Source organism: Carettochelys insculpta, chromosome 3, assembly GCF_033958435.1.
Source record: "Carettochelys insculpta isolate YL-2023 chromosome 3, ASM3395843v1, whole genome shotgun sequence".
Taxonomy (NCBI): Eukaryota; Metazoa; Chordata; order Testudines; family Carettochelyidae; genus Carettochelys; species Carettochelys insculpta.
In genome coordinates, this window is record NC_134139.1 from 125,493,944 (window position 1) to 125,509,998 (window position 16,055).

The window sequence follows — 16,055 nt, forward strand, 5'->3', positions numbered from 1 at the left end:
GGCTGGAGGGGGTATGCCACATCCGCCACGAGGCAGAGGGTTACAGTAGTCTCCCCCAGAGGGGTCTCCCACTGGGATCTCACTCTGGGGGATATAGGTCCCTGCCTCCAGCCAGCGGCATAGTCCCAAATTGTGGAACACACGTGCATCATGGGTACAGCTGGGCCAGCCCAGCTATGCGTCCTGGAAGTGGCCACAGCTGGCCACCATGGCCTGCAGGACCACTGGGTGATAGCCCTTCCTTGGTGATATAGTACCCACCACTGTGGTCCAGGGTGTGCATGGGGATGTGGGTCCCAAAACAGTTAGGGAATCCTATGGTGCCAAATCCTGCGACCCTCTGCGGCAGCAGGGCATTGAGCGCACGCACCACCTGCGGGGAGGGGACATGGGTGGGTATGCAGACTGTGCAGGTTCCCCCCCCCCCCCCCAGTTGGTGCAGGCCCCTCACTCCCCCCTGGGTGCAGGCCCAGGCCTCCTCCTTACCTCCATCACGACAGCCCCAAACGGGTATCCTGGTGCCTCAGGGCAGAGGTGAGCCACTGGCAGAGGTCCATGAAGGTCTGCCGTCATCATTCCATTCCCCCATAACCAGGTGCTCCCGTCACTTGGTGCTGGAGAGGTAGCTCCAGAGCTGGCAGGGCACCTGCTGGTGGGGGGAGCAGGAGGGCCCTATGCAGCATCTAGCAGGGTGCCTGCCCTGCAGGAGGCGGTTTGGAGGGCTTCCAGTTGCTGCTGGCCATACATGTCTGCGGGCTCAAGGTCTACGAGAATTGTGTCACCACCGCAGGGCTCGTGGAGTGCAGACTGAGTGTGTCTCTTTAAAGGGGCCCTTTAAAGGAGCGGTATGCTGGTGCCCCAGACGGGCTAGTCTGTCCTGTGGCCCTGTCCGCAGGCTTTCTTGGCCCCTTAGTTCGAAGGGGGCTGCTTGTGCGTGTGGACGCTCTGCTTTTCCTTCTGAGGCAGCTCCTTTCAACATTCCCTGTCCCTACTTCGACGTTGAACATTGACGGCACCAGCCGCGGAGGATGTGTGGACAATACGCACCGAAGTAGCCTATTTTGATGTTGCGTAGCCGTAGCCTGAGAGGAAGGACCACAGACCATACTATCCCAACTGCCAGGGGTCATGGAATATATGTGTATAGATAGTAACAATTCAAAGAACTACAGTTACAGTAAGGTAAACATCAAGTTCATGTCCCCGTCTGACTGGTGGTGGTTCATACACAGTGACCTAGAGCGCTTCCCCGTGTGAACTTGAAATCTTCCTGACTCCCATTCCTCCGAGTGTGTACCTTTTAAAGACAAACACTGTGCCTATGTCTAGATTACAGTGATTTGGTGACAGAAGTCTTTGTTGGAAGATACCTTGCGATAAAACTGCTGTCGACAGATTGCAGCCAAATTGCCAAGTGGATTGCAAGAGCAGCCGGCCTGCTGAGGCGTTCACAACACAATGGCCAACCGGCAGCATAGCAGACAGGGTTGCCCAGTGTCCTGGAAACCCGTCTGTCAACAGAGGGTCCCTGAAACATCCAGATCAGCTTTCTGTTGACAGATCCCTGTCGAAAGAGGCATTATGTGTTGTGGGGAGTGGGTACAACTGTCAACAAAAGTGCTGCATTCTGTTGATTTATTGTCGACCAGAATGCCTTGGGAATCTGGATACTCCTGGAATTTTGTTGACAAAACCCTCCAGGATAGACATAGCCTAAGAGTAGTTCGCAGCTCCATGCAGCAAAGAGCCAACAAGAAACCCACTACACACTCAGAAATTTCTTTCCTCATCACTCTAGGATCTGATACACTGACCTCTGCACAGGGCTGACCTTCAGCCAGGATGCCCTAACTCTTCAGTTTGTTTTAGAAAAAATTACAAACACCACCTTTTCTGTACCCTTTACCCTCACACAGCAAGCAAGCTAATATGTCCCTTTGTTAAGAGACTGTCACCCCACCTATCCAAGGAATCCATAGTCAGAGAATAGACAGATCCCAACCAACCTTGGAAACTGTAGAGGTATAGCCTTGCATGGTCATTTGAATCTTAGTCACATAGCCAAAGATTGAAGACAATTCCTTAGCGGGGTCTAACGACTTCCCTGAATTGAGCTGAAATAGATCATCTGCCCTGTGATAAAGGTGAAATGCATCATCCCTCCTCTAGGGAGGAAAAATAATCTTCAGCCAAGAATGAGGTTCTCCCTGCAGCTTAATAGGAAGTTAGAGCTCCCTCCCACAACCCCCCATCAGTCTTTTTTCAGCAGTAAACAAACTTCACCATCACAACCCCCAACAGAATTTAAGTGATAGACAAGCCACATTTAATCAATTATTTAGATCCCTTCAAGCAGAGGTGTAAAGTGATGATGACAAATACTTTTTCAGAAGATATTCAGTCTAACAGTGAGATAAATTACTTTTATTCGTTTTCTCTATAATGGCCAACATGCTTGCCAATGGAAATGTAGAGGTAGCATCAGAAATATTTAAATATAGAATCTACATATAAAAATAATCACATCACTTTATGGGGCTCTTTTCAACATATTAACAGCACATGCTGTTTCCATTTGCTACTATTTTTCAATGGCTGAAACATTTTAGCATCCCGCAAGTTAAAATGAAGAACTAGTTATAGGCTGAAGGAAGGAATGGTGACTTTGAATTCTGTTGAGAAGCTTCTGTGCCACAGGCTTGAACTCTGTTTCCCAACATAGTTTGTGATAGTCTCTTAAATTACTGTCGAAGTTGTAATTCAAAGCTAGTTCCTCATCTGTAATGGGAAAAAAATATCAACTTTGAATACCCCTCCCCATCCACTGGTACCAGGGCATGTACAATTTTTATCTATTTTATAGTATAGTTTACAAATAGCTTTGAGTTAAACTAAAAGCCCCTGTCTGAAGAGCTTAATTCTAATGGAAACACATGAATGCCTTTGGGCTAAAAATAAAATAAAATAGCATTGTGGGGGGCTTGTACGGCCTCTTAAAGGCTTCACAGTGGTTGGCTACAATTAAAAGCTTTCTCCAACCCAAAAAGTGCCGGCTTGGGTATATGGAGTCAAGTTGTGCTTGTTCTGGTTTCAGCATCATCAACAGTAAGAGATTATGCAATTACATATAATTTATAAATTTGTTGACGTACATGCCAAAAGGTAATACAGCTCATTCCTCTGACTATGTTGGCTCTTTCATAAGTCACTTCCTGGTAATCTGGTTTGTTGTTTTCTCCAATTCTATCCAATCTATCACTGTAAGGCTAGATTGATCAATACAGCGCTTAAGACTGTCCACCTTCCTGAGATGTCCAAAGCAAGAGAGAACAGGAAACAGCACATTACAGAAGATTAGGCAGGTGGTCATAAATATTGCTTCCTGAGGGGGAGGTGAGGGGGGAAGTAAGGTATGAGAAGAGGACAATTGCAAACAATTAGTAGTGGGTGATCTTATCCTTTTCTCCCATTTTACCCTGAAACAGCTCTGTTTAATCAAATGTGGCAAGGGGGTGGGAAAGAAACTAGAGCAGGCTTACTTTGCACCTTGAAGGAATATGCTTCAAGATTTGGAATCCACTACAATTGCCAAACACAATGGCTGGTTGTGAACAAATGTCCAAAAAAGGACTAAGTTGGAGGGTTTTTCAACATGACTGAGTTTTAGCTGAATCAGTTCAGAAGAGGCCACATCTCTATTTTGGCAAACTCAGAAATTACCAGGTATTCCTCAGGTAACAAGTAGTAGATTCCATCCCCTTGCAAAACAAATGCCCTTCCTTCTTTTTTTTTTTTTACCTTTATTCTTTGAGCATGTATTGGAGGAGGAACAGATTCCAATTCTGACAGGATTTCAGCCATTTCCTCTATGGGAATGGAAGCTACTTGGCGTTTAGACAATCGGAGATTTTCTGCATTGGTAAATTGAGTGAGATCCTGGTCACACTGAAGCTGGCACTTGAGGGCAACGGGTGGTAAAACTCCCATGCTGAGATTGCCCATCTGAACATCACAGCCTCCAACAGTAGTAAATGAGAGTAGGTAAGTGGAGAGAGAAGGATGAGAAGCTGAACCCTGCCAAACATAGGGGGTGAAGGCGACCTCTAAATAAGTGACTTCTAAAACTTAATAGAAAGGAAAAGCAACTATTCGGAGGAGAATAATGTTGTTTTTGCAGCCAGAAACACTGCAGTGGATGGAGCAAAGTCAGGACATCAGCTCCAAGTAAGCAGCACCAAAGCTGTTCTAGGAGTAGACTTTGGAAAGGCCAGATAAGGGATCAATGTCTTCTCAATGAATTTTTCTCTAGCTAGCCCCAAAATTGTTTTCATATACACAAACTATCTCTGACAAAAGACAGGTGTCTCTACTAAACAGGTAGAAATTACATGTATGGTCTATAACATGTTGAAGGCATGGATAAAGGCCCTGGCGGAGTGACCCTGGATCAAAAGGTTTCTGAATCACAGAATACTAGAACTGGAAGGGACCTGAAGAGGTCATCAAGTCCAGGTCCCTGCGCTCACAGTAGGATCAAGCACCATCTACATAATCCCTGTTAGATATTTATCCAACCTGTTCTCAAATATCTCCAATGATGGAGACTCTAAAACCACCCTAGGCAATTTATTCCAGCACTTAACCACCCAGACCATTAGGAAGTTTTTCCTACTGTCCAACCTAAACCTCCCTTGCTGCATTTTAAGCCCATTGCTTCTTGCCCTATCATGAGAAGCTAAGGTGAAAACTTTTTCTCCCTCCTCCTTGTAACCTCCTTTTAGATACTTGAAAGCTGCAATCGTATCCCCTCTCAGCCTTCTCTTTTCCAAACTAAGCATACCCAGTTCTTTTCATCTTCTCTCACATCTAATTTTCTAGACCTTCAACCATTTTAGCTGCTCTTCTCTGGAGCCACTCCAATTTCTCCACAGTTTTCCTAAAATATGGTGCCCAAAACTGGACACAATACTCCAGATGAGGCATAATCAGACAGCGTAGAATGGAAGAATTACTTCTCATGTATATGAACACATGCTCCTGCAGCAAGTATGCTATGAAAGTCTTCAAAAGGACAGGAGGCAGAGATTAGCCCACAGAGAATAGTGCAAACATGGAACAGACAATTACCTATAGAGTTGCAGGTTACCATATTGGACCAGATGCATGGGGGTGCTCTGTGGAAGTATGCTGCTATAAGATCAAGAGTCTAATCTTCAAACCCCACTTGCCTATGGAAATCAGGGTCACTCCTGCACTACAGAGCCCATGAATGCCATCCCTGGAATGAGACCAACACGTTGCTGCTTCATTGTATGGTGGAACCCAGGACTAGAGCCACATGGTGCAGGTTCTGTGCCATGAGAACTGGGAGAATCCCTGCAGTCTCAGGGCAGGAGTGACCTATGAGAGGATGCCCACAGAAGAGAAGGCCAATGCTAGGCTGCAGTGGAATGTAAGTGTATTGAGATCCCCCTACCACCCACATGTAAATGAGGTAAAGGACAACTGGGTTGACAAATTAAAACCTACTGAAGTGGAAAGATGAAAAAGGGTGAGGTGGAAATGGGGATATCACAAGGTACACAGCTGGAGACATGTCCCAGCAATGGAGATTCCAAGGTGTGCTGTTCCTGTGGTAACTCCTGCAATGGAGTAATTGAAGCAGCTATGTGGAGTGAGGAACTGCCAGGCTGTAGGGCCTTTAAGAAGCAGTCAGTGGAGAAAGTGGGACGAGGATCTTAGCAGCAGCAAGAAAGCACCTGTTCCTGAGACAAGAGGTTATTTACTGGATGGACTATGATAGCTGCTGGAAAGGGGGAAGAGGAGCTTCTGCAACTTAGAGGGCAAGCATCAAAAAGGGGGCAGAAAGAAGGAAGGGCTTTCCTTGCTGCTGTTCTTCCTGATGCCCCTCTCCCCAGACACCATTTCCCACTCTCCTTTTCCTTTACGATTTGTCTTCTTTATTATGTGTATCTCCTTGTTTGAGATACCTAATGAAGCTGATGAGCTGAGCCAATTACTGCTCAGCATTCCCACGCACATGAATGCAACAAATGAGAGAAAGGGCTAGTCTGCCACTTAGGTACAGTATGTTAGGAGACTGAAGTTGCTTCATACTTCCTGACTGTAAGAACCTTAATGAGGCTGAGGTTCTGAGTACAATGGCAGGAGAGGTCCGCAGGCAAATATTAACTCACCTGTTGTCACTACCAAAATTCAGTGACTCTCACCACAGACAGGAGGCAAATCTGCCAAATAAGTGCCATTTTTAGGGTCACACTTCTGACCATAAATTTGAGGAAGATTTGTCTTTCAAATTAAATTTTGATTTAAATAAGCACCCTTAAGCGCTACAACTAAAATTGTAATTGCAGATGGACACCGACTGATGGTAGATAAACAACCTAATGGTAGTTCCGGCAACCAAATAATCATGTACTGCATCAAAATCTTAATAGTTGGAGGGAGAAAATGTTCGATTTAAAAAAATAAAACTAATATTAAAAACAAAACAAAGACGCAGTCACCCTCAGACTGCAGACCTTTCAGGAATCATTGTAACTAAGTTTGTGCTTTTCTTAGAAACATGCCACAGGTGTGCTACTGATTGTGGAATTAATATTTTTAGACAGGTGCCTTATCTTATGCAGTATGGTGCCATTTATCACTGCACAGCAAGGAAAAGCAAAGTAAATAAATTACTTAGTAACTGTGCAGTAAACACCAACCACCACTTCTCACAGTCTAGAAAGGTTAATAAAGCAGCTGAATGTCTGATCAACTGCTTCGGCAAACCCTTGCATTGCTTGAGAGGGGAAGAGAGGCTCATTTCCAGTGAAAGGTGTATTTTACACTGTGAGTATATTGGCCAGTTAGGTTAATGAAGAAAAGAGCTGGGGTGAAATACACTAGTAGCTTACTGACTGACAAAGCAGCAGAATGGGAACTGGAATGGCAATGGTACAAAAAGTCAGTTCTGTTTTGGTGACTACATACATCAGAAATTAAGGAGGAAAAACATGGAGACAGTAGCAGCTGTGAATGGGTAAAGGCCCTAGTGATACTGAGTAAGCCAGAAACCACTAACCTGTTTAAATACACTACCTGTCATACACACAGTAGTTCTGTAGTTTTATTCCTGTCTTGTTCTGCTGTGAGGAAAAGGTAGCGGTTGACAGCTCTTACCTAAAAAAGATGCAAGCAGCACTAGGAGCGTATTGGTATCTTCTTCTTCAAAGCATGATGCAGCACTTGTGATATTTTCACTATAGTTCCACAGAGTTTTGCATACCAAGCAAGCCAACTGCCAGTCTGTAGGCCCAAAGTCTTTTAAGCAATCAACTAATCTGTTAGTATAAGAAAAAAAGTGTTAATGTTCTGTCCAACTTCATTCTCTCTTGTGCCATTCAAAATCAAATGAAATGAAATGAAAATCAAATCAGTCAAACTCTGAGCAGACCCAGCCCCTGCTAGAGGTGCACGACAAAGAGGTACAGTAGTAAGCTTAAGATTTTACATTCTTCTTCATTTTACTGCCCCCTTTTCTCAAATTCTGCGCCTGGCCACACTGCTGATCAGTTGCTCCTGCTTGTGTTCTACCCACGTGCATTCCAGTGGTGATATCACAGCTGCTACAGAACTCTAACATGGCATAGATCAGGTACGAACGGACTTTTGCCCCAAACCTGACAATTTTGAAAAACTTTCTCTGGCTGCTGACCTCTCTCCCAATGCTCCACTAGCAGAGCGTATTTCTCATCACGATGCTGGATACAGTCCATATTTACAACCAGTAATAGTGTGCCATGACACTTTTTTATTTTTATGCCTGATTTTTGTAATCAAGTAGTTTTAAGTGAGGTGAAACCTGGTGTACACAAGACAAATTAGACTCTCAAAAAAGATACAACAGTCAGGAAGAGTTTAGAGCCACTGGGAGTAGATGACCTCTTAAAGTCCCTTCCAGTCTTGTAATTATCTAGTAAGGACACCTAGAATGAGCTATCATAACTCATGGATTCCCAAAATTAAACAAATTCTGATGGAAGTGAAAAAATGCAAAAGATCATGCACTGTTGCTTAACTGGACATTGGATTGTTGTTATGGCAACTAGGCGAGCCACCTTCATAGACACATACTGAAGGGATGTCATGGCAAGAGCCTTGAATGGTGGTCTTGTAAGTGTATCTAGGACCAAGTTCAACTCCCATGGTGGTACCGGGGCGGGGGGGTAGGGGGAGATGCACATTTGAGCACCCTTTTTGTAACCCCGTTAAGAAACATTTCACCATTGGGTGCCTGAAGAGAGAACGGTTTCTTGAGTCACAGAAAGCTGTAATTGCAGTGAGATACACCTTGATACAGCTAATAGAGAGGCCTGCATCACTGAGGTCCATAAGATAATCAGGCAAGGTAGGTATGGAAGCAGAATCAGGATGCAGATTGCACATCATACACCATTGCTGGAAGCGTGCCCATTTCCTACTATAGGTATTTCTAGTGAAGGGGGCGACAGCTGTTTAGAAGGATATTTTTGACCCTGCTCGAACAGGTAACTTTGTCATTCTGGAACCATGGAGAAGCCATGCTGTGAGTTTCAGAGTTTTGATGTTGAGATGGCACGTGCTGCTGTGGCACTCGGACAGGAGAGTCAGCACCATCAGCAGAGGGATCAGTTGATCAATTGACAAGTAATGCAGGTATGGAAACCAGTGTTGCCTCGGCCAAGCTGGGGCTATCAATATTACAGTCGCCCGGTCTGCCCTGATTTTTGATAACTCTGGCAATGAGTGGGATTGGGGAAGGGTATAGAGAAGAAGGGCTGTGATGTGAATCGTGAAGGCAACCCCTGCAATCTCTTGCCTCTTCCTGCCTTGGAGCAAAAGCTGTGGCACTTGCGATTGTGAAGTGTCGCAAAGAGCTCTGTTGTTGGGAAGTCCCATTTGTGAAAGATGGAGAGGTATGTTGGTACTGATCTCCCATTCGTACTGATCTGAGAAATACCTGCTTAGCCTGTCTGCCCTGGTAGTCTGTTGTCCAGATAGGTATGTTGATATTGGGGTTACCTAGTTCTTTATGCACCAGTTCCAGAATCTGAGCATCTTGGCACATAGAGTGTGTGACCAGGCACCTCTCTGCCAGTTGATTTAAAACATAGTAGCCATGTTGTCCATGCGGACACACACCATTTTGCCCTGTATCAGTGAAAGAAAATGAGTGCAAGCTCTTCAAATAGACCTGAGCTCTAGGACATTGATGTGAAAATGCAGGCTCATGTGCCCTGCACTGATGCTGTGCCACAGCAACCCCCACAGCCCATGCATCTGTTGTTATAGTTACAGAGGGATCTAGAGAGTGGAAAGGTACACCTGCAAGGTTTGTTGGGGATGTCCACCTGTCTAGTGACTGTAGCACTAATGGAGGAAGAGCAAGGATCTTCCATAATCTGTAGTGGGTTGGAATGTAATTGCAAATGAGCCAATGCTGGAGGCTGCACATATGTGGTCTTGCGAATGGAAGTACAAATGTCAGGGCACATGGCCGCCACAATAACGGGAGGCAAGTTCAAGCCGTAGTGAGAGGGGCCTGTTTGACTATGTGAAGAAGTTTGCAGATTGCCTGGAACCTGTGAGCAGGTAGATAGGCTCTGGCTGAAACCAAATCCAGTAGAGCTCCTATGAACTCTAGGCTCTGTCTCAGTTTCCAAGTGAACTTTGTAGGTTTAAAAGGAGGCCAAGCTGGGAAAAACATTTCCTGGTAGTATTTATCACAGGGACAGTCTGGTGGCAAGTGGGACCCTCGATCAGGCAGTCGTCTAAATAAGGGAAAATTTCAATGTTCTGCCTTCTGAGGTATGCTGTGACCACAGCGAGTGTTTTGGAGAAAACTTGCGGGACTGTAAAAAGTATAAACCTGGGACCCCTGGAAGAAACCTCTGAGTCTGACTGAGGCAACTCCCCCATAACTTTAGAAGCTGTCTGGGAAATAATAGCTGGCAGGTTAGCCAATGAGGAATGTGCTGACGTTGTAGAAGGGCACCCAGGCATGTGCTCACACTGAGGGGTAGTATGCATAGAGCAGTGAGTGTGGGATGAGCACGGCTGATATGCATGTCAGGCATCCCATGGACCCCACTGTGGTGGAAACTGGGTGTGGGGTATGACCACGACTGGTGCACCCAGAAAGGGTGAGGCTGATCGGGATGCCAGGATGACAGCACACAATCTGGTGTCTGCCTCTATGCTTGCTACTGCCTTCAGATTGAGATGCAGGTGAAGGTGAATGAGGGGCAGTCTATGAGGTGCTAGCATGCCTGTGCCCCACAGAGTTTGGTGAAGATGTGAATGGCGTTGAGTATAACTGAGGGGTTTGTGGATATGTTGTGTTTTTTGTTGTGCCTTCCTACGTTGAGCAGGCTGATCTAGAGCAGCAGCAGAGGTAATAGGTGGAAGCATATGTTGCTTCTCCAGAGCAAAGGCCTGAGAGGCAACTCTTGTTGGGGGTCGTCTGGTCTCTCCCTCAGATCTCCTTGCTGAGGAGGACCTGCTTCTCACTACGATACCTGATGTGGGTGGCACCAGAGTGTAGTAAGATGGAAGGCCCAAGATCATACAGCACAGGCCTGTTAGCTTTGCTCTGAGCCAGACAAAACATGGCTCAAAGCAAAGCTAAGCTGTGAGCGAGGGGCAGGCCTCTACTAACAGAACTCGGCACAGAAAGGGCTGAGAGTACAAAACACTAATTGGTAGTTGGTCCAAATGCAGAACAATAATTGGTATATGTTGAAATTACCAGGTCTCACCAGCTCATTAAAAAAGGCCGAGATACCTACTCCTTACAGATACAGACCCAGGTTCAGGAAAAGGTCTAAAATGACAGCATGATGGATAAAGATGATCTAACCAAACCATGAGGTACAGGGTGATGGGTGGTATCTAAGTAGCATCAGGTGGTGGCAACCTGACACGTCAGCAGCGAGGTGTGCTTTGTTTGCACCTGTATACAACATGATGTCTTGGGGAACGTCTTTGTCTGACCTGGGGGGCAGTGGAATTTCCACTGTTTGTGTCAGTCCATTGCAGCAGGTACACATGTACAGGGTATTGGTACAGTATACTGTACCTAACAACTGTTATTTGTACCTTGCTTGGCAATAAATCCTGGCTGGGTGCCTTTGATCCTTACCTGGTCTGTGGTTTTTGGGAAGCCTCAGCTGTGGTCACTGGGCCTGCTTCACTGAAGCACTGCTTCACATACACATTCACACACTCACTCACACACACAAGCAGCCTTCTGGTTATCATCATCGGAGCCAAAGACCCATGAGGACACAACAGCAGTAAATCCACCAAACTACACAAAGAATGTGAGGCTCCCAGCAACTCAGAGAGTGAGCCACGGAAGCTGTCACAGCTAGGGAGCCTCTGCAGGGTGGTGTAATTACCCTGCCTGAAGGCTTTTGCTGCACCTGCACAATGTTTGGCGTGTCCCTGAATGAGAGGGACTTTTGCCAAAGTACGGCTTTTAAAAATGCTTCACGTTCCTTACGTGCCCTTACCGGCCAACCCTGGCAATGAGGACACTTAGAAATGCTGTGGGATTCACCCAGCACTCAAGGCATGAGGTGAGACCATCAGACATGGGCATAGCACCTCCGCAGACATCACAGTTCTGCACAGTCAGGCATTGAAAAGAAAAAAAATGGGTTGCTCTTTAAGAGAAAACTGTTGTTGAAAGCCACCACTTTTTTTTTCCCCTGAGGTAAAGATGGTTTAAAAATTAATAACTTTTAAAATTATAAGGGAAACGAGGGAGGCTAAGTAAAAAAATTGAGTTTTTTCAATCAGGAAAAGAACTGCTCTGTGTCTGTACACACACACACGTATTTATAAAAGAAATGTAAAGGACAGAGGAGGACAGTGGAAGTGATTAAGGGTGTAGAACAGCTTCTAAAGAAGGAGAGATTTAAAAACTGGCAATGTTCAGCTTGAAAAAAAATTAAAAGAAGATATGGTAGAGATTTATGAAATCATCAATGGTCTGGAGAAAGTGGGATACAGTGTTATTTACATGACACAAGAACTAGAGGACACCCAATAAATTTAGTAGGCTGCAGGTTTAGAAAAAAAGAAAAGGAACTGTTTTTTACATACAGTGCACAACCAACCTTTGGAATTCCTTCACAGAGGTTGTTGTGAAGGATAAGAATATTAAAGGGTTAAAAAAAATAATGGACCACAGAACCAGTCCTGACTGCAGTATTTTTGCATTTGAATTCACAAAGGGCCTTGCAAATTGCTTGAGGCTATGGTAGGGGTGCTTTGGAAGCTGTAGAATACATTAATAGATGCACTCTTGTAAATTGTGCTGTGTGTGGATACACCAAAATGGTTCTTCCAAACTCATATTGCTGTTCTAAATGGTTAAAATAATTCAACACATGCTTTCATGTAAGGAAATCCCTGAAATTACTTCCACACTTTGGGAAGATGCAGCCTAAGGGTGTCTTCACTGTACATTTAGTCCAAATGATGGTCTCCCAGGTGTGAATACCCAGGTTTGCCTAGTCCAGATCTGAGCAGCCACCGCAAAACCCTACGTAAGTTACTGTGTTTTCACTTGTGTTACTCTCCCATGTGCATGTCACTAGGATTCTGTGAGAGGGGACTATCTCAGGGTTTTCTGCACTGAAGCAAACTGAGCCACTCTGATTATTTTCTAAGGAATTATGGGAGAATGCCAGGAGAATTGTGGGATGGCAATGGCAGACTATAAGAAATCAAATGTCTTAACCTAGATTTTATGTATATAGGTTATCTGGAATTTGGATAACTGGCAAGCTCAATTCACTAGCACCTGCTCCACCAGAACTGCCTGATATTAAATAAATGTACCTTTACGGTTTGGTAATGATTTGCAAAACAAGGCTGTAGTAAAACCTTAACTCAGCCCCTGCCTGCAATTCTTTTCATATAAGCAAACATTTCATAGAATGTCAGTTTTCCACTGGAAATGCTGTTCTGGGAAATACAGAGGCTGACAACTAGTTTTTGTACATGATTTTTTTGTTTGTCTCTTCAAAAGAGCATGCTCCTTTCTCTGACAAGCAAACTTCCTTCCACAGGACCAACTTCTTCACAAAGGGAGCTAAATGACACAGTGATGGGACTTAAACATATCGTCTGGAAGGGGGAGAACCCTTTTTGTCATGCACCATAGCTGGGTTGAGGAGTGATTAGGTACCTCATAGTTAGAGAAGATATAATTATGGTTTATACGTAGACTGAGGGAGCTTAGCTCTGCTGGTGTGGGGAAGCCCTGGGATAGGGTTTAATACAAAAATATACTTTTTTCCTCTACTTGGAAGTTAAATAATAAAATTAGATTATTTGCCAATAACTGCAATATTATTATCAAATCATCTGCATAGTTCCATACTCAGAGTTTGGGAGGCACTTGTGTAAACAATAAACAATGGGGGAAAAGACAGCAGAAATCCAGAATACAATTGCTTACAACACAGAATCATGATCTAAAGCACAAACACAAGATATCCCTGACACTCACTTCTTAATTCCGCCTTCTTCCTTTAGTATGGAACGTTTAGTCTTATCCACCGTTAGGTTCAGCAGAACACCACAGGCAGAAAAGCAGACATCTGGATGTTTGGCATCGAGCAAAGCAATCAGAAACTTGTATACTAGATTGTACAAGAGGAAACAAAATTATTTTCAAGAAACATGGACTAACACTATATTCTGCTTATTACATTTGTATGCTTAGAGGGCAATAAGAAGCATTTAATTGAAGCACATAATAGAAATGCTTGGAAATGTTACCTGATGGCATGTTTAAATATTGCTAGAGTAGACTAATGCAATTGGATATCAGCCTTGACCCCATAAAGTTGGAGTATTGATTCTCCTAGTTCCCCAAAAGGAATTCTGGTTACCTTTTATATTTGTTTCCATAGTAAGCTGGTATATATTTACTGTTGGTTTCGTCAAACTGAAATTAGCCAATACTGCCAAGTTTCAGAGGGATAGCTGTGTTAGTCTGTTTTGGCAAAAACAACAAGGAGTCCTGTGGCACTTTTAAGACTAACAAATTTATTTGGCCATAAGATTTTGTGGTATAAAATCCACTTCATCAGATGCATCCAATGAAGTGAGCTCCAACTCACTGAAGCTTATGCACAAATAAATTGTTTGGTCTTTAAGGTGCCACAAGATTCCCATTTTAAATCAATGCTTATTATACAAAATCAATTTATTCTTCCTTTAGCACTAATTCATTCTGACATTGGAATGAATTGGAAGGTCAAAATTTTCAAATTGTGAGACTTAAAATTAGATTTAAAAACCATCTTTTGGGCACCAAATGTTGAACTCTCATGTACTTCAGCAGGAGCTGCAAGTGCTTATCACCTCTGAAAAATCAAGTCATTATATCTGGATGCCTAAAAGGGGTTAAGGCACTTCCTGTCAGTCTCCACAGCTAGAAAATGCTGGCCTTTGTGCTAGGAAGAACTACATCTGAACATGCGCCCAACCTAAAGTAGATCTCCATATAAGAGAGAAGTGCCATTAGAGTCCAAGACATTTAAAGTGAGGCAGTGTTTAGTGGAACTTTTACAGGATATTTTCTCCAGATTGGAAAGGTCTGGCATTTGCCCCAAAACTCCTCTGGCCTTGAAAAGGAAAAAGTAAAGAGAATATTGGCATTTTACACTACCACCAAGAGGCAAATGGGAGCTCTCTCTTGGTGAGGCTGATACATGTTTTAAGATGCATGTCATCGACTGCTATCAATACTGTCAGATATGGGAAACAGAGATCCCCAAATGTAAACCCTTATGAATACTTAAGCTGGAATTTTATTTTACATAGAATCACTGCTGACATTTGGTTAACATGAACTTTAGGAGTCTAGAGAGCCAGAAGAAAATTTCAAGACTGTTTATTATTATTTTAAAGAATAGGCAATTTCTGCAAGCATGCATTTTTCTTCATGTAAGAAAAAAATCTGTTCCTCTCCTACTCATTATCTATGTTTTAATATTTTTCTAAATTTCAAAAATCAATAAATGCTCTCCATGCTGCAGCTCTAGGATTTTTCAGTGTCATATTACATACTTATATGTTTGAAATATAGGTGCTGACTGGCACAGTGCCTATCTAAACAGTTTACACAGAATCTTTCCTAACTCAGCAGTAACGTACCTTTTCTCTGTATGATGAAGTCACAGATTTCAAAATACTGGGAAAGATTGCCAAACACTCTCACGGCCTCCAGAATCCCATCCATATTGTTGCTCATTAGCAGCTTTAGAAGCACTGTATGCAGAGAAATAAAAAAGGTACAGTTATCACTACTTATCATTCATACAGTGCCAAATGTGCCATTAGGATCTTTACAGATACATATTAAAATTCTGTTTTCAAGGGTTTACAAAGCAAACAGGCAAAGTAAACATGAGAGGGGAGAAGGCTGGTTGAAAAGAAAGAGAATTAAAAGTAGTACAGTAGACCCCCCAGCTGATGCATAGGTTGTGTTCCTGGGCAACCACGCATAAGTCAAATTTCATGTAAGTTGGGACAGGGATGGGGACAGGGCAGGGGCCTGACCACCTTTGGGTCCCCCCGAGGTGGGGCTGCGGGTGGCAGAGGGGCTCTGCAACTGCAGCAAAGATGATGGCGGCTCCATGCCTTCTCGCGGTGCTCACTCTGCTGCCTGGCTTCCAGCTCCCATCCGTTTGTGGGAGCTGGGAAACTGATCACCACTGCTGCACTGGCTCAGGGCTCCTGCCATTCTCAGGAGCAGGGAGCCAGGCACAACCGGGAGCCAAGTACAGCAGCACCAGTCAGTTTCCCAGCTCCCGCAAACGGAGGGGACTTGGGAGTCAGGTGCAGCTGCCACCTGGTTCCTGGCTCCCTGCCACTTGCAGGAACCAGGAAACTGACTTGCGCACCAGCACTGGTTGATTTTGACTAGCGTTATTCCAAGAATCACACAAGTTGAAATAATGCAAGTCAGTGGTCTACTGTAGTGATAC

The 16,055-nt window shown here is 44.1% G+C and overlaps 1 protein-coding gene across 1 annotated transcript in view; it reads right to left on the reverse strand.

The window, feature by feature from the left end:
• Positions 1–2,412: 2,412 nt before the first annotated feature.
• ARMC2 (armadillo repeat containing 2) overlaps positions 2,413–16,055 on the reverse strand; it is a 118,459-nt gene continuing 104,816 nt past the window's right edge. The window contains exons 15-18 of the mRNA XM_074988825.1: positions 15,223–15,336; positions 13,568–13,700; positions 7,186–7,346; positions 2,413–2,778 (exon numbers count right to left, since the gene is read on the reverse strand). Of these exons, the coding sequence (XP_074844926.1) occupies positions 2,621–2,778; positions 7,186–7,346; positions 13,568–13,700; positions 15,223–15,336 (566 nt within the window). The 3' untranslated portion in view covers positions 2,413–2,620. The remainder of the gene's footprint in view (positions 2,779–7,185; positions 7,347–13,567; positions 13,701–15,222; positions 15,337–16,055) is intronic.